Source organism: Stenella coeruleoalba, assembly GCF_951394435.1.
Source record: "Stenella coeruleoalba genome assembly, chromosome: 7".
Lineage (NCBI taxonomy): Eukaryota > Metazoa > Chordata > Mammalia > Artiodactyla > Delphinidae > Stenella > Stenella coeruleoalba.
This window is the reverse complement of record NC_137153.1, coordinates 95,732,154-95,751,910: the sequence shown is the minus strand read 5'-3', so window position 1 is coordinate 95,751,910 and position 19,757 is coordinate 95,732,154. Positions and strand designations below refer to the sequence as shown.

The 19,757-nt window shown below is 45.0% G+C and overlaps 2 protein-coding genes across 5 annotated transcripts in view; both read right to left on the bottom strand.

Moving 5' to 3' along the window:
- Window positions 1–238: 238 nt before the first annotated feature.
- The window catches only part of TAL2 (TAL bHLH transcription factor 2), a 35,950-nt gene continuing 16,431 nt past the window's right edge, over window positions 239–19,757 (bottom strand). For 2 of the 3 annotated variants that reach the window (XM_079927081.1, XM_079927082.1), the window contains exons 2-3: window positions 14,658–14,763; window positions 239–1,340 (exon numbers count right to left, since the gene is read on the bottom strand). In XM_079927081.1, the coding sequence (XP_079783207.1) occupies window positions 989–1,340; window positions 14,658–14,689 (384 nt within the window). In that variant the 5' untranslated portion in view covers window positions 14,690–14,763 and the 3' untranslated portion in view covers window positions 239–988. Of the gene's footprint in view, window positions 1,341–14,657; window positions 14,764–19,757 lie in introns of those variants that run through there. The other variant, XM_079927083.1, reaches the window with a different exon arrangement.
- Window positions 14,658–19,757, bottom strand: part of FKTN (fukutin) — an 89,156-nt gene continuing 84,056 nt past the window's right edge. For both annotated transcript variants that reach the window (XM_079927074.1, XM_079927075.1), the window contains one exon: window positions 14,658–14,763. Coding sequence is in view for 1 of the 2 variants with exons in the window: in XM_079927075.1 (XP_079783201.1) it covers window positions 14,738–14,763 (26 nt within the window). In the remaining variant the exon portion in view is untranslated. The remainder of the gene's footprint in view (window positions 14,764–19,757) is intronic.

The window sequence follows — 19,757 nt, the reverse complement described above, 5'->3', positions numbered from 1 at the left end:
AGCGTAGACTGAGCTAATGCTCCACAGCAGGGAAAACAGATCACAGGTTCATTAATTCATTAAGGTCTGGTATCAACATTCCTATTGTCTACTCTACATCTTTTGTTAAGCTCTCTATTAAATGGTAATATTTAGATTTTCATCATTATATTTGAATTTTACAGGTCTTAAGTCAGCAGAAACTCAGACTAAATTAAAAGTTTTGATACCTGACATGGGAAACTAAGGGGTTAGAAAACCTATTTTAGCTAGCTGGTTTTCATAAGAAAACTATGAACTCTCGTAAATTATCAGGTCCTTTCCTCTCACAGGTATAATCCACCATTTGGCTTTAGAGATAACATATACATACACAGCCCTGTGCAAGTGACACCTCACATGTCCATAGAGATAAAGGATGCAGAGCTCTTCCACAGGTATCTGCTGCCTTCCTGTGGTCCTCACATGTCAGGAGGGTCTTTTCTTCACAGATGTTCCTGCAAGTCTCCCGGTTGGTTTCTGCAAGGGCTATCTTTTCATTTGTCTTACATTGTTCACCCTTGATCAAATATGCCTCATTTTTCAAAACAAACTTTAAAATATGTTCAGAGGGAAGCATTTTCTACTCAACCATCTGAGATCCATTTTGAGAAAACTTTCTTATAACTGAAAACATACGGAGTAAAACAGTGATTTTCAAACCAGTTTTTAACCTAAGGGTCTTTTTTTTTTTTTCAAACAACATCTTATGCAGAACCCAGATTTATAACATAGACAGAGACAGGCTGATCTGACTGAAGCCCTGGGGGTGGGGGGTGACAGACGCCCAAGCCACGTTCCTCATGGTCCCTTTCAGCATCCTGAAGCCGACCCTGAGCCACCTCCTATGAAGCTTAAATTCATGCCTCACAAATTATTCATCAGGTTGACTCTGGAACATGCAAAAGGCTGTCGACAGCTAGTTACTTCTGAACCAGTGCTGCCTGGGGTGACGACAGCCAGAGCCCCACTACGGAATGTGGTGGCTTGGGCCGGATGATGGAACCTGGTAATCACCAAGGAGAGTCCTGTCCGGCAGGTGGGGTCCTTGGGGGAAGAGGCCCAGAATATTTCCTGGAGCAGCCACTCCCGTTTGCTGTAGGCTTTGCTCCCCCAAGACCTTCACCAGGAAGTTGATGTACCTCATCGCCAGGCGAAGCGTTTCGTTTTTGCTCAGCTTCTTGTCGGGAGGGTGAGTGGGGATGAGCTTCCTCAGCTTAGCAAAGGCACTGTTGACGTTCTGCTGCCTCCACCGCTCCCTGGTGTTTGTGAAGATCTTTCTGGTCATGTTGGAGCTCCTGAGACGAGAAAAAGAAAGGGCCCTGAGGGCCAATACCTTGTCAGAGGCCTGCTGGGTAGCACATGTCCTGCCAGGAACTTGAGATGTTAGTCTTCTCCACTCAGATCTTAGGAAATGCATTGCCTCATTTCCAGGTGCTTTGAATCTTCCTTTGACAAGGGAAGAAAACATGGCAGAAGAAAGGGCAGGATAAGAACACCTTCCTTCAGCGTTTCTCTCCCTGGGTGTTTTGAAGCCTCCAGTTAAAATGTGGTTTTATCTTAATACCCCTATTACTACTGTTATAACCAACTCTTCCTAATTGTTCAGAATCAGGCACAGTGTAGGATTGAGTACGTGTGTGAATAAAACATATATTTGCTAATAGAGAGTTGAATATAGATTCTTTAAAAAGGGGGGTGCTGAGATCTAGGCTTCATTAACGAGATAATATTTGGAGTGAAGAAGGTGACAGCACAACTCTCCTCTTAGCTGGCCGACCTCATCTGCAGGATTGGGCCCGCTGTGTAAGAGCTAAAATATCTAAACTGGACCACATTTAGAGGGGGATGAACAGGATGATGAAGAGCCTTGAAACCCAGCTGCGTGAGGAGCAGAAGTGGGGTTGTTTAGCGTGACAAAAGAAGAAAAGGGGCGGGGGGGGGGTGACGATTTGGCGTGGATGCTGTGGAAGATATCCAGGCTCTCCAAGGTTGAATTTGGATGACCTTTCCGACCCTGGGAGAGGTGATTATTATCGCATATTGCCAATTCTTAATTGTGCCCTTTTTAACATTTAGAGGCATAGGCCCCTTTGTTCAGGTGGCTTGGATTAACCTACGTTAATGGGAACCTTTATGACGCATCAGCAAACGAGCCAAAGCCCAGCACCCAACGTTTGGTGCTCTCGGTTTATGGCTATCAGTTTGCCGCCTGCTCCAGTCTCAGCAACCTGGGCAGAGGGCCCCTTCCTGTGCCCACAAAGAGTAGTAAATATTCCTAACTCCACACCTTCACACATGCCATCTTTCTGTCCCTTGAATTCCCTCCTTGCTGTCTTCTTGCCTATTTCTACACATTCTTTAAAGAGCAGATCCAATCCTCCTTTTCATTCCTATAAAGGCTTCCAGGCCATCCCAGAGCCCCCCATGCCCACAGCCACTGGTGGAAGACAAAGGCTATTAGGAGAATGAAATAAGTTAATATTTGTAAATCACTGTAACAGTGCCTGACACATAGTAATGGCTATAAAAGTGTTGGGGAATAAATACAACAAAATAATAAATATATTTATAAAGAAAAATGACTTGTGAGGTACTGAATATTCCTGGGGGTGACCCCTTGTTTTCCTGTAACCAAGCCTCTACTGTAATCTCTTGGCTCTTGCTGCCTTTGTTGCTTTATTTTAACCCTTCCTGTAGACCTGTTCTGTTCCATGGGTTTGTGGACATGGTAGGACTGGGTACTGGTGCTCAAGGAGCTTATTGGATGGTCTGGTGGAGGAGGCAGCACATACGTAAACACTTAAAAATCACAGCAGAAGGTCCCACACACCAAGGGCCAAGTCCAGAGCTACACTTGCTGACTAGAGAAAGGCGTAAAAGAACCATGTCAAGACCAAAATGATTGGGTCAATGCCATTGAACTTCTCCCTAAGTTCTACCTTTTTTCTATTTCTTTTTTTGAATTTTATTTTATGTATGTTTTTATACAGCAGGTTCTTATTAGTTATCTATTTTATACATATTAGTGGATATATGTCAATCCCAATCTCCTAGTTTTATTTGGGCTTTCCTGAGGATATGAGTTTGTAGGTAAACATCCCGAATATCTGAGAAAAGTTATACAAAGCACCATGTAGAATGTCAGGCACTTGGTAGGTGCCGCTCAAAGTGCCAGTTTCCTTCCGCACCTGTTGTTTGTGTTAACAGCCCACGTTGCAGGAAGGAGTTGGAGGGTTAAAAACTGGCACATATGGTACAAAAGGGTAGGCTGTGATGCAGACCTGTTAAAATGGCAGTCAACCCAACAGGGAGCTCTAGGGCAAAGAGTGACTGTAGAGGAGACCCCACTGGGCAGAAATCACCAGATCCTGGCAGCGCTGCCACGCTCACTCATAGGCTGGGGGCTGCCGGAAGAACGGAGGCCCCCTCCTGAGGGCACTGCCACTGAAGGCTGTCAGCTAACTGCACTCCCTGCAGCTGAACTGCAAGTTTTTTCTTGAAGTGAGATCCAAGCAGCGCACCCCTGTGTGATCTCCGCGTGTACCCAATGCTGAGAACACTGCTCTACTCTCCAAACAGGAGTTCTGAGACCTAGCAAAACTATGTTTGAGAAGGAAGCAGTATCTAAGGGATTAAGAGGTACAAACTATTATGTATAAAATAAGCTACAAGGATATATGCCCCCCAGGACATTTCCCCATGCAGGTCCTTGATGCCTTTCCTGCTTCTGCCTGGGTTGGAGAGGCCAGTGCTGTGCTGAGAAGCCAGTGGTGAGCAGAATCATAGCAGCTCAAGTTCACCGGCTGGCCTCAGGCTCCCTCCATCAGCCACTTAAGTCTATTTCCTCTCTCTGTGGAGACACTCCTAGTTGGACCCATGATCCAAGACAGTCACATGCACTCTAAGCTTTACTATCAACACTTACTGACTCTATGTGCCAGACACTGTGCTCACTGCTGGACACTGAGGAGCCCACTGCCCTGTGACACAGAGAGGGAAGCACAGGGGCTCTAGGAGCAGAGAAACAGCACCGAACTCAGGCATTCTAGGGGGCTTTCAAACTGAACGGAGTGATCCCCAAGGCCTCTTTCTATGCTGAAATGCCACAATGCCCTGCCCTTGCCTTTTATCTACCTAAGTTATTTCTAAATAACCTAGCCTTTGGATCTACAATGAAAATATGAGCTTTGTCAGACCTGTATCCAACTATACCTAAAATATGAAGGTTTGAACCTAAATCAAGGGGATTTAAAAAACTATTCAGTTTTGCTCACACCAAGGCTGGTTGCTTTGCAGCCAGGACTGTGGAAGCAAAGTCACTTTTAAGCTTCTCTTGTCAAAAGAGGCTTTAGCTCATTCACTAGTCCCATGGGGGGTCTTTTTCAAGCTGGGAAGAAAAGATTAGGCAGGATAAACTAACTGGTGTTCTCTTCTGAGAGGGCTCCATCCTATTGTGAGAAGCAGACAGAGGAAATGGGGAGAAGAGAAGGCTTCTGAAACGTAGCCTTGCCATCCTAGGACATGCTTAATAATTACTTGTTGACTTATCCTCAAGTGTGTTACTCTCCTTCTCCACAGGGGGAAATAGAAATCAGTGATTTAACAAGCTGGAAAAACTCAAAGTAGAGGTCACTGGAAAATTGCTAAGGACTTAATAAATCAAAGGAAAGTGGCATTTAGTGTTTTTCCTGTTGCAAGGAGTGATGGCTGCTAATCTTGATTCAGAGTAATTTAAGAACTGAAAAAGTACCCCAGATGCCACAGAATCAGAGAACATCTGACAGATGTTGAAACAGGCGTGAAGTTTTTTTGTCCCAAGTCACACATCCCTGTGTGGCAGAGCCTGTGTCCCAAGCCTGAGTATTTATGCATCTATGTCACCACTGACTCCTGCTGAGTCAGGGTCCATAACCTTTTTTGTGCCATGGACCTTTTTGGCAGTCTGGGGAAGCCTAGGGACGGATTTCATCTCAGAACAATGATTTCAAATACATGAAGGAAAAAGCCTTTGGTTCCCTTCTCAGAATAAGAGTTTTAAATGTATGAATTAAAATAGGCACATAAAATAACCAATTATACTTCATAGGTATTAAAATAATTCTAAAAAGCAAGACAGTAATACCTGTGCTTCACTCTTAACACATTAAACAGATTTGTTACCATCATTTCTAAGTAGTGATACTTAAATGATTTTTTCAGAAGATCTGCAACATGAGTTGAAAGTATGATTTTTATTGGTGACAAAGTCATCAGCACGACTAGTGCCAAAGTAGTTTTTACTCACATTCATAAATAAAGGAAATGCTAAATTTAAACTAAAGGTCAGTAGACATAAAGATGTAATTTTTTCCCACCTAAATATATAGAACGCCTGAATTCTATCCATACACCCGAGTGGGTGTGTATCATGGGCCCCAGACTAAGAATGCCTGGACAGGAGGAATGTCACGGTAAACTGAATAGGAATATAGGTGTGCACAAACTTCTACTTATACTGTCACCACAGAAGGTAACAGGTTACTGGAGAAAAGAACAATTATGCCCCCAGAAAAGGTGCTGCTTTTTCGTGTGGGTGTTTCCTGGACACAGAGCCCAGGTCAGCTAGAAAGGTTGCAGCACAGAAGTACAGCTAACATTTCTATGGTGGCCTGTCCCAGGCATTCAGACTCACACTGCTCTTTTTTCATAAAACTTTAAATTTCTCTTTCTGGCCTTTGGTCCTGTGTATTTGTCTCTTTCATCTTTCTTTTAAAAGTAAGCGGAAACACTGTCCAGAAAGAGGGCAGTGAAGTGTGGTTTATACAAGTTCGTTAGGGGAAGGTGCCTAACCTCCAACACTAGGCACAGCTTTGCCTTTTGAAGTTACTATAGAAATAACACATGATAACTTTAGAAAAAAAAATTCAAGCAGTACACAAGTGATAAAGCAAAAAATAAAAGACCATCCTTATCCATCTACCTATTCAAACTCATTCCCCAGCAGTAGCCAGATTGGTGTGTGTATATATAATATATGTGTGTGTGTGTATATATATATATATATATATATATATATATATATACACACACACATATATATTTTATATAAAATATATGTATCCTTTAAAAATCAGAATACATACTATTATGCAATTACTTTTCTCAGTAGACAACTCTTCTAAATAAGTACATTTGCTATGAATGCGGGTCTTTGGGTGCGCTCCCGGCGCACTGGGAGCGCCACCTGTTCCAAAACGCACTCAACACCCGCACCTCGCCGCCCACCCCGCCCAACCTGCTGCCCTTGACCGCTTCATTCCCGGCTTTTCCCTTTTTCTTTGTATAACTTTTGCTCCCCTTCGCCGGCAGCGCCTGCCTTGCGATGAAGTTCAGGCGTCCGGCAAAGCATCTCGGCTAAAGTTTCGCACCTGCCAGGTGTCCAGGAGTCGCTCATCCCGACGCAGAAGCTGCCTAAGCGGCCCTCGGAGACACATCAAGGGGTGCCCGGGCATCGGACACCAAGGCGCAGCAGCCCCGCCAACACGCGCTAGAGGACCCGCCAGGCTCCCCCGGAGCCGCACCACCGCCCCTGCTCCGCGAAAAGCCCCCAGGTTCTCTCACCGAGTCGCCTTGGTGGCTGCCACCAAGTCAACTCCACACCCCTGCCCTCCGCAGCGAGTGCGGCTCGGACTCGGGGAGCTGCGCCGGAGACCCGCTGGCCCACCAGCCCCGGCAGTGCCCACGTCCCTCTCGGAGTCCACGCACCTCCTCTCCAAGATCGAGGAGCCCGCGCGCGCCGTAGCTGTCGCCCTCGCCTGGGCGCCGCGCCTCCGCTACCGCCTTTATAGGACACCGCCCTTTGTCTCGGGGACCCAGGGGGCCCCTTTCTGACCCGGACTCCGCAGGTCCCTCCCTCCCCCCTCCCCCCACGGCGCGCCCGCTTCCCAGGACCAGCCTCCCTGTGTTCCAGAAACGGAGCAGAGGCGGAAGGAGAACCCTGCTTTGCCTAAGGCTTGGGGACGGGAGGGGTCGTGCCACCTACCCGGCCACGGCGAAGCCGGGCGTGTGACGTACCCACCCTCTTCCACGTCTATAAACCTCGGAAAGTCCATGCCACGTGGTTAACTCATCAGATGTCAATCATTTAAGGCCCAGTAAGTCTCCAACTGTAGTTCAAGAACCACTTGCTTCAGAATCATGGGTGAGGGGAGGCAGATCTCAATATCCACAACCCAGACCACCAGATCAGGTTTTCTGGGGATGGGGTCCGAAATCTGCGTTTTTACGAAGTATCCCAGCAGATGAAGATGCACAAAGAAATTTAACAATCACTGCACCGGACAGATCCCCAGATTTATTCATCCCAGCTTCCAGAGTGCCCCGGGGACTTGGTATTTCAGGGCCTCCTCATTGGTCTTCCTGATTCTGTACTTTCCTCTTTCCGTCCATTCTCCAACATCACCCAGAATGATCCTATGAAAACCCAAGTCAGGTTCCTGTCACTTCTCACTCAAAGCCTTCCCCTGGCTCCCCATTTCACTCAGAGTTAAGCTGAAGTCTTAACAATGGCTCCCAGATTTTACCAGACCCCGTGTGTTCCTTCTCTCCTTGGGGTGTACTCAGCTCTGGAACACTCCAGGCACCCTCCTGCCTCAGGGCCTTTGCACTGTCTGTTTCTACGGCCTGAAACACTCTTCCCCCTCAAGTTATCCAAATAATTCCTTCCCTCACCTCCTTTCATTCATTCAGAAATTATTATTGAGTGTCTGCTATGGGCCAGTGCCTGTTACAGGCACTGGGGATACAACTTCAAACAAAACAGACACAAATTCTGCCCTCAAGGAGCTGACATTCTTCAGGTCTTTGCTCAAATGTCACCTTCTCCATGAGGATTCTCTGACCACAGTATCTAAAATTGCACGTTCACATACACAGGACTCTCCATCCTCCTGCCCTGCTTTATTCTTCTCCTTAGCACTCACCCCCATTTAGTAATATTTTACCCATTTATCTCGTCTGTCTCCTCCTCAAACCCAGTGAACAGGCATTCTTCAAATGTTGGTTGATAAATGAATGGGTAAGTAACAAAATTCTAGGCATCATACTCTCTGAAGGTACCAGCATAGGATTTGGCACAATAAATTCACAAATGCATTAAAGCTTAGTGGATAAGAGCAAAGGACTCTGGATTTGCATTACCCAGGTTGAAATCCCTGATGTACCCAGTTATGTGACCCTAGGTAAATCATGTAATTCTCCCTACCTCAATTTCCTCATCTGTAAAATTTAGCACTGTACCTAGTACACAGTCAGACTACTATAAATTTTACTGTGGTAAATTGTATTATTGTTACAACTACTGGCTCCCTTCCTTGTGAGAGGATTATATAACCCCTCCCATTGTCATGTGACTGGCAATGCCTCCATGTAGGTGAACAGAGAGCAATTCCTCACTCCCTTCCAGGCTTGGCCATGTGACTTGCATCAGCCAATGGAATGTGAGCAAACTTGACACGGTGGTGACAGAACAGAAGCTCTAACAGCCAAATGTAAAATAGATAGCTATTGGGAAGCAGCCGCAGCCGCATAGCACAGGGAGATCAGCTCGGTGCTTTGTGGCCACCTAGAGGGGTGGGATAGGGAGGGTGGGAGGGAGGGAGATGCAAGAGGGAGGGGATATGGGGATATATGTATACATAGAGCTGATTCACTTTGTTATACAGCAGAAACTAATACAACATTGTAAAGCAATTATACTCTAATAAAGATGTTTAAAAAAAAAGAGTGATTGCTGGTTGGGCTTAGACATGAGAAAGTGATGTCTGGGGTTGCTTTCTCAGCCTGGAAGCCATAAAGCAAACCCATAGGCAACCACAGCCTTCACATCACAGGAGTGAGGAATAAATCTTTGCTGTTGTAAGCCACTGAGATTTGGGGGTTGTCTGTCCCCCTCCTCAAAATAAATGCATACAGTTCTTATTATAAATAAAAAAGTTGTTGCATAAACTGCTAGTTCTCAGAGGGCAGGAGGAAAGTGAAGAAAATTCTGTATCTGCCTTTAAGGAGTTCACAGTCTTTGGGAGGAAGAGGACATGACAAAAATGACTAAATACAAGACAGACAGTCCTGAGTGCCAGAGAGTATGAAATTGGAGTTAAGGAGGCAAAGATTCTAGCTGGAGGATCAGCAATTGCTTGTGGGAGGGATGCCATTTAAACTAGGCCTTGAGGCAGGGCTGCCTCTGACATATGTGGGGCTCAGGACAAGGGTACAAATGGAGACTCCTGACCCATCCACATTCCCATTCTTTTCCCACCCCCTTCTCTGTGAAGGGTCTTGTGTATATGACGTGGAATCCCAGCCCACACGGACCTAAGGAAGAGCCCTGTGAAGGTTCTGAAAATAGACTCAGGGCCATTTGAGCAGAAATGCAGGGGTTCTGGATATACAGAGTGTGGTATAAATTCAGGGGTCCCTGATACCCTGGGTGTGGTCTAGAATGTGGGAAATGGGCACCTGGTGGGCATTGGAGGAGGACCAGAGCAGGTCCATCTAAAGCACAGAGTCCAAGGCAGGGTCCCCGATCACCTGGGTGCAAAAGTGGGAAATGCTGGATAGGAACTACACACGTATGAGTGGAGGAGAGGGCAGTCCATATGAAGGCAACTGTGTGCCTTGAACATGGGAGTGATGTGTTTTGATTTACAGTTACAAGCCTCATTCTGGTGGCAGTCAGCGGATGGATTAGAGGGCGGGTTGGAGAGAATGAATGGGTCAATTATGCATAGGCACAAAAGGGGCCTTTGGGAACATACTCTAATATTTGCAGTGAGCAGCCCTGATTTGTCCTTTCTGCCGTCTGTCTCTGTGTGCCACTGAGGGGAACTGCTGCCTCATGGTGCCTCATGGTGCCCAGGTCTCCCACCCGACCTGTTGTACCTCAATCCTGATAGACGGCATGTTGGAATTTAAACCAAGAACCTACATTACCCTTCCTCTCGGCCAAAAGCCTGCGAGGTAATATATTCTTAATGGCACGTTCTACAGTTGTAAAAAAGAAGTGTAGCAACTAGGAAGCAAGACTGGAAATGTGTGAGGCTAAGTTAAGCAACAGTAAGTGTAAAATAGGACCTGTGTACAAGCGGACGAGGACTGAGAGACAGGACGAGGGGAAAGATGAGGACTGTGGAGAAGGGAGCACAGATGTGTTGGCACAGTGCAACCGGGGTTGACATTTGTTTTCTCCTCTGAAGTTCCTTCCATGTTACTGTTGGTTTTATAATTTCTGAAATGGGGGAAGCCGTCTTGGTGCAGCACGACATTTGTTTTCTCCTCTGAAGTTTCTTCCATGTTACTGTTGGTTTTATAATTTCTGAAATGGGGGAAGCCGTCTTGGTGCAGCACTCCACTGGCAGTGATGCTTCAGCATGATGGGCCCTCTCCCATCCTGTCTCCCAGTGTGGAGAGTTTAGGGGCGAGGTCTTGCAGGGGAAGGGGGTTGAAGTAGGAATTTACATAATCCGATTATTGGGGGATTAGGTTTGGGCAGCTAAACGCCTCTGTGTGCTTGAGCTAAAACCCTTACTATTCATGGCTCTCACCGCCCCCTGGAGAGACTGCACCTGCGGGCTCCTGGGGAGGGATGAGAGGGTTGGGGAGAGAAGAGCAGGTCCCTAGGAGGGCTGGGGCATTGTCAGCCTCTCTGGTTCTGCTGTCTTAATTGATCTGTCTGGATTAGCCTGTGAATGCTGGATCTCTAGTCCTGTGTGCTGGGGCTGTTAGCTTCAGAAAAGACGAACCTGAGGTTTTCAGAAGGGACTCCTGTGAGCCCAGGTGGTTGTGGACCAAAGTCATTTTGGCTGGAGGTCAAGCGTCAGCTCCAACCAGTCTTAAAACTCCCTTCTTCCCTGCTCATTCTCAACCCCCCTCCCAATCCCCAATTCTGCATATCCAGGCCCCAAAGCAACCATCTATTTCTCCATCTATCCAGTCATACATTCAGCCCCCCTTCCATCCATCTATTGTTAAGCTTCCATCAATTTGTTCATCACATGAATTAGCTGGTTCTTGATAGTTAATAAAATTTACTAGTAAATCCTAGATAGATTTTGTTCCTTCAAGTGTGCTACCCTGCAAGTCAACTTTGGTATTTTGACATATGAACTTTGACATTTTCACATTCATTAATAAAGTGTTATATACAGTTACTCAAAGTGAGACAGGCTGGGACCTGGGCCCCTTTGCTGCAGTGCTGCAATGCTTGCACCTGGGCACACCTCTCCTCCAGCAGCAAAATACAAAGAAACTGTCTGGGACTAAAAATAACTGTGCGCATGCGCAGTTGGGACAAATTCTGGACAAAAGATACAAAGAGACCAAAAAACCCAACTGCCACTTTTGAAGAGCCTGGAGCAAAAGCAGGGTAGTGCTCATGCCCTCTGCACACTAATATGTATAAAATAGATAAATAATGAGAACCTGCTGTATAGCACAGGGAACTCCACTTTGCTGTACAGTAGAAACTAACACAATGTTGTAAAACAACTATACCTCAATAATAAATAAATAAATTTAAAAAATAATAAAAAAAAAATAAAGAAAACCCCACCACCTAAGGGGTGGGCAAAGCACCTAAGCCACCCCAGCCACCCCTCCGGCGAGACCCCTGGACACACCCCTGTCCTCGCCCCATATAAGGAACAAGCTCACCGCCCCCTCAGGGAGTAAGCAAACAAAGGAACCTGTGGTTTGTTCTCGCTTCCGGCTGCTGCAACAGGGGCCCCAGTAAAGCCTTGCCTGAATTCCTTCTATGGCCTCTAGTCAATTTTCATTGATTGGGGAAGGCCAAGAACCCTGGTCGGTAACAAATGCTTTCAAAAATATCTCTGTATTTACATTATCAACTTTCTCATTCCTCATGTTATGTGTCTAGGACTTCTCTCTCCTTTATTAGCTTTGCAGAGCTTGTCCATTTTATTTTTCTCTTAAAAAACTACCTCTGTGGTTCACCATTTTTCTGATTTTCTAATGTATTAATTTCTACTATATCTTTATTTATTTATTTATTTTGACTTTCTAGGTTTCATCTTTTTTAATTGAGGTAACTGGTTTATAACACTATATAAGTTTCCTGTGTACAACATTCTATTTCAACTTCTGTATACACTACAGCGTGCTTACCACCGAAAGTTTAGTTTCTATCGTCACCATAGAGTTGACCCCCTTTTAGCTATTTCGCCCCCTCCCCTTCCCCTCTGGTAACCACTATTCCATTTTCTTCATCTAAGTTTTAGTTTTTGCTTGTTTAATATTTCACATATGAGTGAAATCATACTGTATTTGTCTTTCTCTGTCTGACTTATTTCACTTTCTACCATACCTTTATTAAATCTGCTTTTTCATTTGCCTATGTTTATTTTGCTCTTTCTCCATCTCCCATTCTTAGATTGTTTATTAATTTTCATTCTTTCTTGTTTAATAAGAAAAGCATTTCAGGCTATGAATTTTCTTCTGATATACCTTTGGTGTCATCCGTCACTTCCATTTGCAGTATCTTTGCCATTAGCCTCTAACATCTGTTGTTTACTTTTCTTTTGAAACTTTTAAAAAATTTCCTTATTGTTGTATTTTTTGGTAACCATGTGCTATTAACTTCTAATTTTATTGCAGTGTAGTCAAAGGTATGCTCCATATTGTTTTTGCTTTGGGATATTTATAAAGAGTTTCTCTAGGTAAAACTTCTATAAATCATCCGTAGGTAATAGAAAAGGAGATATAGCCTTTGTTTGAAAAATAAAATTTTTTTTATATACATCCATTAAATTGATCCTCTATATTCATGGGAGTTTTGGTCTATTTGATCTGTTAGAGAGAGTTATGTGAAAATCTCCCTCTACTGTTTTGTGTCTGTTCCTTTCTTTTGGTTTTTCCAAGAGTGTTTGCTTTAAATATTTATATCTTGAGATACAATGCATTTTGCACATAAAGACTCTTGGAAGTTTTATTGACTTAAGAGAATTGTGCCCTGTGTCAACATAAAATGATCTTCTTTGCCTTGCTTCTTCTCATGAATTCCATTTTGTTTTGTGATATTACAACTCCTGTTTATAAATTTGCTTTTTCCAAATAAAACTGTGCCAATTCTTTTACAACTAAATTTGTCAGTATGTGGGTGTTACTTTTGGTCATAGGTTTTATCTTTCTGTGATATTTTATTTGGGAAATTTAAACTCCTTTGAATCCTCTGGGGTTTTTTTTGAGGTACGCGGGCCTCCCACTGTTGTGGCCTCTCCCGTTGCGGAGCACAGGCTCCGGACGCGCAGGCTCAGCGGCCATGGCTCACGCGCCCAGCAGCTCCGCGGCATGTGGGATCTTCCCGGACCGGGGCACGAACCCGTGTCCCCTGCATCGGCAGGCGGACTCTCAACCACTGCGCCACCAGGGAAGCCCTCCTCTTTTTTAAAAGCGCCCCCATCTCCATTTTGAATTCTTTAAAGCAAGTCTCATTCTAGTTTACTTGCTTTTGATGAATGAATGCAAGACAGCACTGACTCATTTCTCCAAACAGCTGCCTTCAGCTTGCCCTCCTTTCCGTCAGAAGTCACATAGCTTGTTTCTGTGAAATGAATGCTTCTAAGGCCATGGAAGGAGTTTCTGGTGATTGCTTAATTTGTTTTTTAAGGAGATTAGAAGAACATTCTGGCTGCTGCATGGAGGGGGCCAATAAATGATGTGGGGAGACTAGGAAGCTGTGACAGGAATACAGACGAGAGAGGATGATGGCTTGACCTAGGGGGTGGCATCGAGCACCAACTCTGGGCCACACACTGAATTCTCTACCGCTATTATGTAGCACTAAGTACTAAGTGTCACACTAGGCATTTCACCCAATTTTCTCATTTAATATGAGAAATTATATATTTTCATTATAAAGTTACATGACAAGGTGTTATCCTAGACAAAACAAAATACCACTCCCCCACAATTTAGCTCCCAAATAAATTGAGTATTTAACTAAATTCTAAAATGTATGCCCAAAGAAACAAGCCTTCAAACACAGCTGACTGTTTTACTAGCAATTTTTACACAAACGTCTTTTCAGAGCCAGCAGGGGCTATAAATTCTCGTGGATGTTAATGTCACTCCATTCACAGGACTCACAGGGCAAACTGATTAGCTAACCTCCTCTTCCCGCCTCCCCTACTCTACCCTCCCCTGAATGAAAAAAATAACAGAGCAAGTAGCTGCTTTATGATGAAAGCGGGTGATGTGGGAAACCAGGGTACGTGGAAGGAAGAAATACACTGATGTGGCCCACATCTTTACCCGAGCGTTGGGAGGGATGAGAGCTTTGATCTTCTCTCCTAAGGAAAGAGAGATCTGGCTGTTTCATCATCATTTGGGGACTTCCCTGAGGTCATTCCCTAATCATGACAGAAAAGTAAAGCTGCTAGAATCTTTAGGCCAGAGTCCCTGAGGCACACAGGTTTTGTGGCCCTGGACACACTCATAGATAGGAACAACAAAGGAAAAAAATTATACCGATTTAGGAGGAAGCACACCTGCTGTCCACTGGGTTTTTCCCCCCTGCAGCACACTGTGACTTTCAGTGACAAAAGAGGAGAAACAATATTACTCTGTAAATAAGTTATCCTTACTTGGAAGCTTGCCACAGCCTGTTACCAAACATCCTCCATCTAAGAAGGAGTGAACGAACGTTGACTCTCAGGGATGGTCCTCAACTGGATCCACATGTAAGGAGCCCTGTTTGAATAAAGAAGGTGGAGGTGAGGAGAGTGATCCGACCACAATCCGGAATCAGATTTGCAAAGGTTCTCTGTACTGTTGTTCATCTGCCCCGTTGATGCCCTTTCTTCCTGTCTCCCCTCTTTTCTGTCTGCTAACCCAGTGCCTTGCCTGGGATAAGCACAATGATGAGGCTACTGGTTTGCATTTAAGTAGAGGAATTTGTTAATTGGTCTAGAGGCTCACTGCTGCATTGTAACTTTCTCAAACTGGCCACTTATTTAAGAAATAAAAAGCTGGTCAAATTGCAAAAAGAAATTACTCTTCTGAGCCTGTTTTCTATAAACTGGGAGTAATAAATACTCATTGATATGCTGTGGACTAAGTGGGAAAAGGTTACTTAACTTCTTCCAGTCTCAATTTTCTCAGCTGTAAACTGGAAATAATATCAACTTCATGGATTACTGTAAAGACTCAGTGCACTAATGTACATGAAGTTAGTGACTAGGAGTAAATGCTTTAAAACAGTGGTAATAGGCATCTAATAAAATCATAGTTGCTCAATAAATACTCATTTTATTACCAGAAAACTCTACCCAAAAACTAGATGGGGAATATGAACACATGCCTCTAATTTTCTCCAAAGGGTACTTTGATATTTTTCTTTCATTTGTCCAACTCAGTATCCTGGCTCTCACCTCTCTCCTTCCAGTTGCTTTGGGTCCTGTGCTACTAAGAAGCATTTATTTCCTTCCACTAATTGAAGCCAACATCCCAGGGCTGGATGGATTAAGGAGATGTCAGAGAGGGGGGAAAGAAAAGCTTCCCTTGAGCATCAGGCTCTCTCTTCCAGTTAATTTTCACTCTCCAGCTCCCCAGACCCAGTACCCCTTGGTAACTGCCCCCCACCACACACACACATTTCTCCACCAAGACACCTGGTGTTGAAGCCAGGCGGGTATTTCTGTCCAGAGCAAATGTTGACCGTCGCAGCAAAAACCAGGACATGTAACTGCCTCAAGTGAGTGGGCTTTTCTTCCCTTAGTTACCAAGTAGCGGGATGCACAGCCCTGGGTGTGCCCAGCTGCTGACACTCTCAAGACCAGGCTGGCTTGGCCTCAACTTTGTAGGCCTGGAGCTGTGAGTGCTTCTATTTCCAGCCAATAAACCGAAGTGCAGTGGGAAAGCAAGGGTGGTGAGGGTGGGCAGAACCAGGTACTGGAGAAAAGAAAGGGGTGGGGTGCGACTCCCCTCTTCCACTTTACATTCTCTGCTCTTTGTATAAGAGACATGATTCATCAACGGGTCCCCTAGATGAGGATTTAGATGCTCTGTGGGCAGCAGATAAGAGTGCAGCCTTCTTGCAGAAAGTAAATTCATTGAATACTCCCCATAAAGTCAATAATGTCAGGCTTATCAGCTGTCCTCATTCCTCATGCAGCCCCGGGGGACCAGGACTGGAAATAAAGGCCACAGCTCCAGGGGCTGGAGCGTGAAGGTGCAGAATTGGGCTGGGGAGGGTCCTCTGTCTCCCTGGGCTGAGTTTTAGGCAGGTGGGGGGAAATCTGCCAGGCCTGAGCTGCCCAGAGCCCTCAGCTTCCCAGACTGACAAATCCCAAACCAAACACATATACTGAGGGGATGAGGGAGGCACTCCCTGACCCCTCAAATCCAGCAGATGTTTTCAGGAGGCTCCCCTGGGGCATCTTAGGAAGATTAAAGGATGTTACTTTAAATCTAACCAATAAAAAACCTTCAGAGGAAACCCTGACTTCTCAACCACAATTCTCACCTCTGTTTTTCATAACACAGATACTTCTGCACTACCCAAGAGCACATCCATCTCTTCTAGCTGGTGGAGATTTGGTTTCTTTGGAAATTGTCTGAAACAAGTGGGTTTATCAGCTGAGGTTTCAGACCCGATTTTGAGATTTACGCTGTAGCTGAAGCAGACTGTTTAACAAGATATACCTGTGCTTGGCTCCCCTCCATTCACCACCCCTATGATCCCAGCAGATGGGGTCCCAAGCTTTCCTGGGGGGATAGGAGGTAGGGTGGAGAGAGTGATGTCAGTTGTTAGCAAAGCTGTGCTTCTAGTACAACTAGAATACCTCTTCTTCACCCTTTGGAGACCAGAGTCTTCAGAGATGAACAGACAATAGGGAAATGAGGACCAGGTTAAGACCCCGAATTGAACACCTCTACTGGGTCCATCTCCTCTCCTGGCTTCAGTTCCCCCAGATCCCAGAGCTAGGCCTTGTGGTGTCCCCACAGGGACAGCCCATCCTGTCCTGGCTTCTGACTGAAGGAGCAGGTGTAGAAATAGCTCCAGCCTCTTCCCCACAGCTCTCACATTGCCTGCACTGTGGGGCCCAGGCCTAACGCTGACTTCCCCAGAGCCTAGGACCTCACTACTGACTCTCCTGCCCCAATTCATCTAACTGAGCCTTGGCCCTCAAATGCCTGTTCTAATTCCTGGAGCCCCCTGGATAAGACCCTACCCTGGTCCCAGCGTGCTTTTCTGAGGCCGGCAGCACTGATCTTGAGCCCCACTTCCCAGAGCAACACCAAGTACCCCTCAGTCTCAAGCACTTCCTGCTCCTGGACTCCCTGTGTCTGTGCCTGGAACTGGCTGGGAATTCCTAGGATTGACCTTACCTGAGTCACCTGAGTGGCTTACGACCACCTGGCTAAGTCTCTGTCCTCTGTCCTGCAACTGTACGGATCCCAGGGTTTTGGGGATGAGTCTGTGTGAACCTAAATTTCCCCAAATCCCTACTCCGCCCTTGAAAGAGCTTCATGAATGTTTGTTGTGTCAATGAATGAACCTCGGCCCTTAGCACTGTGGCTGTGAGTAGTAATCTAGTCAGAAGTGTTTATTGAAGGCATCATGCTCTGATTCAAATAAACCTTCTCTATTTTCTCTCACCCGTATGTTACAGCAGGATATTTACTGCCCCCACAGTCTGCTCCTTGCCCACCTTTCTATTTGTATTTTTTACTACTTATCCATATATAGACAGATGGTCTTTTTCACTGCTCCATAAAGCCCATTCTGGGACTGTACTGATTCCTTCTCTTCAAGAATGCTTTCTTGCCTTTCTTCATTTATTCAAATTTTCTGTTCATTAAGTCTTAGGATCCAGCTGAACTTCACTGTCCCTCTCCCTGTCCTCCTTCCCGGAGCTTTTTCTAGCCTCAGACCACCTTCTACAAAGTGTGGGATCTTTGGTTCCCCTACCTAAGCCTGGTCTTTGAAATTCAATTCTTTTAAGTGTTATGTTGTCTGTTTGTTTGTTTGTTTTTTGCGATACGAGGGCCTCTCACTGTTGTGGCCTCTCCCATGGCTGAGCACGGGCTCCAGACGCGCAGGCTCAGTGGCCATGGCTCACGGGCCCAGCTGCTCCGTGGCATGTGGGATCTTACCGGACTGGGGCCCGAACCCGTGTCCCTTGCATCAGCAAGCGGACTGTCGACCACTGCGCCACCAGGGAAGCCCCTGTTGTTTTTTTTAACATCTTTATTGGAGTCTAATTACTTTACAATGGTGTGTTAGTTTCTGCTTTATAAAAAAATGAATCAGCTATATATATATATACACATGTCCCCCTATCTCCTCCCTTCCACCCTCCTTTCCCACCCCTCTAGGTGGTAACAAACCACCAAGCTGATCTCCCTGTGCTATGTGGCTGCTTCCCACTAGGTATCTATTTTAGGTTTGGTAGTGTATATATGTCCATGCCACTCTCTCACTTTGTCCCATCTTACCCTTCCCCCTCCCCGTATCCTCAAGTCCATTCTCTACTACATCTGCGTCTTTATTCCCATCTTGCCCCTAGGTCCTTCATGACCATTTTTTTTTTTTTTTTTAGATTCCATATACATGTATTAGCATAGGGTATTTGTTTTTCTCTTTCTGACTTACTTCACTCTGTACGAAGGACTCTAGGTCCATCCACCTCACTACAAATAACTCAATTTCGTTTCTTTTTATGGCTGAGTAATATTCCATTGTGTATATGTGCCACATCTTCTTTATCCATTCATCTGTTGATGGACACTTAGGTTGCTTCCATGTCCCGGCTATTGTAAATAGAGCTGCAATGAACATTGTGGTACATGACTCTTTTTGAATTATGGTTTTCACAGGGTATATTCCCAGTAGTGGGACTGTTGGGTCATATGGTAGTTCTATTTCTAGTTTTTTAAGGAACCTCCATACTGTTTTCCATAGTGGCTATATCAATATACATTCCGGGCAACAGTGCAAGAGGGTTCCCTTTTCTCCACACCCTTTCCAGCATTTATTGTTTATAGATTTTTTGATGAGTGCCATTCTGACTGGTGTGAGATGATATCTCATTGTAGTTTTGATTTGCATTTCTCTAATGATTAGTGATGTTGAGCATCCTTTCATGTGTTTGTTGGCAATCTGTATATCTTCTTTGGAGAAATGTCTAGTTAGGTCTTCTGCCCATTTTTGGATTGGGTTGTTTTGTTTGTTTGCTATTGAGCTGCATGAGCTGCTTGTAAATGTTGGAGATTAATCCTTTGTCAGTTGCTTCATTTGCAAATATTTTCTCCCATTCTGAGGGTTGTCTTTTCATCTGGTTTATGGTTTCCTTTGCAGTGCAAAAGCTTTTAAGTTTCATTAGGTCCCAGCTGTTTATTTTTGTTTTTACTTCCATTTCTCTAGGAGGTGGGTCAAAACGGAGCTTGCTGTGATTTATGTCATAGAGTGTTCTGCCTATGTTTTCTTCTAAGAGTTTGATAGTGTCTGGCCTTACATTTAGATCTTTAATCCAGTTTGACTTTATTTTTGTGTATGGTGTTAGGGAGTGTTCTAATTTTATTCTTGCACATGTAGCTGTCCAGTTTTCCCAGCACCATGTATTGAAGAGGCTGTCTTTTCTCCACTGTATATTCTTGCCTCCTTCATCAAAGATAAGGTGACCATATGTGCGTGGGTTTATCTCTGAGATTTCTATCCTGTTCCACTGATCTATATTTCT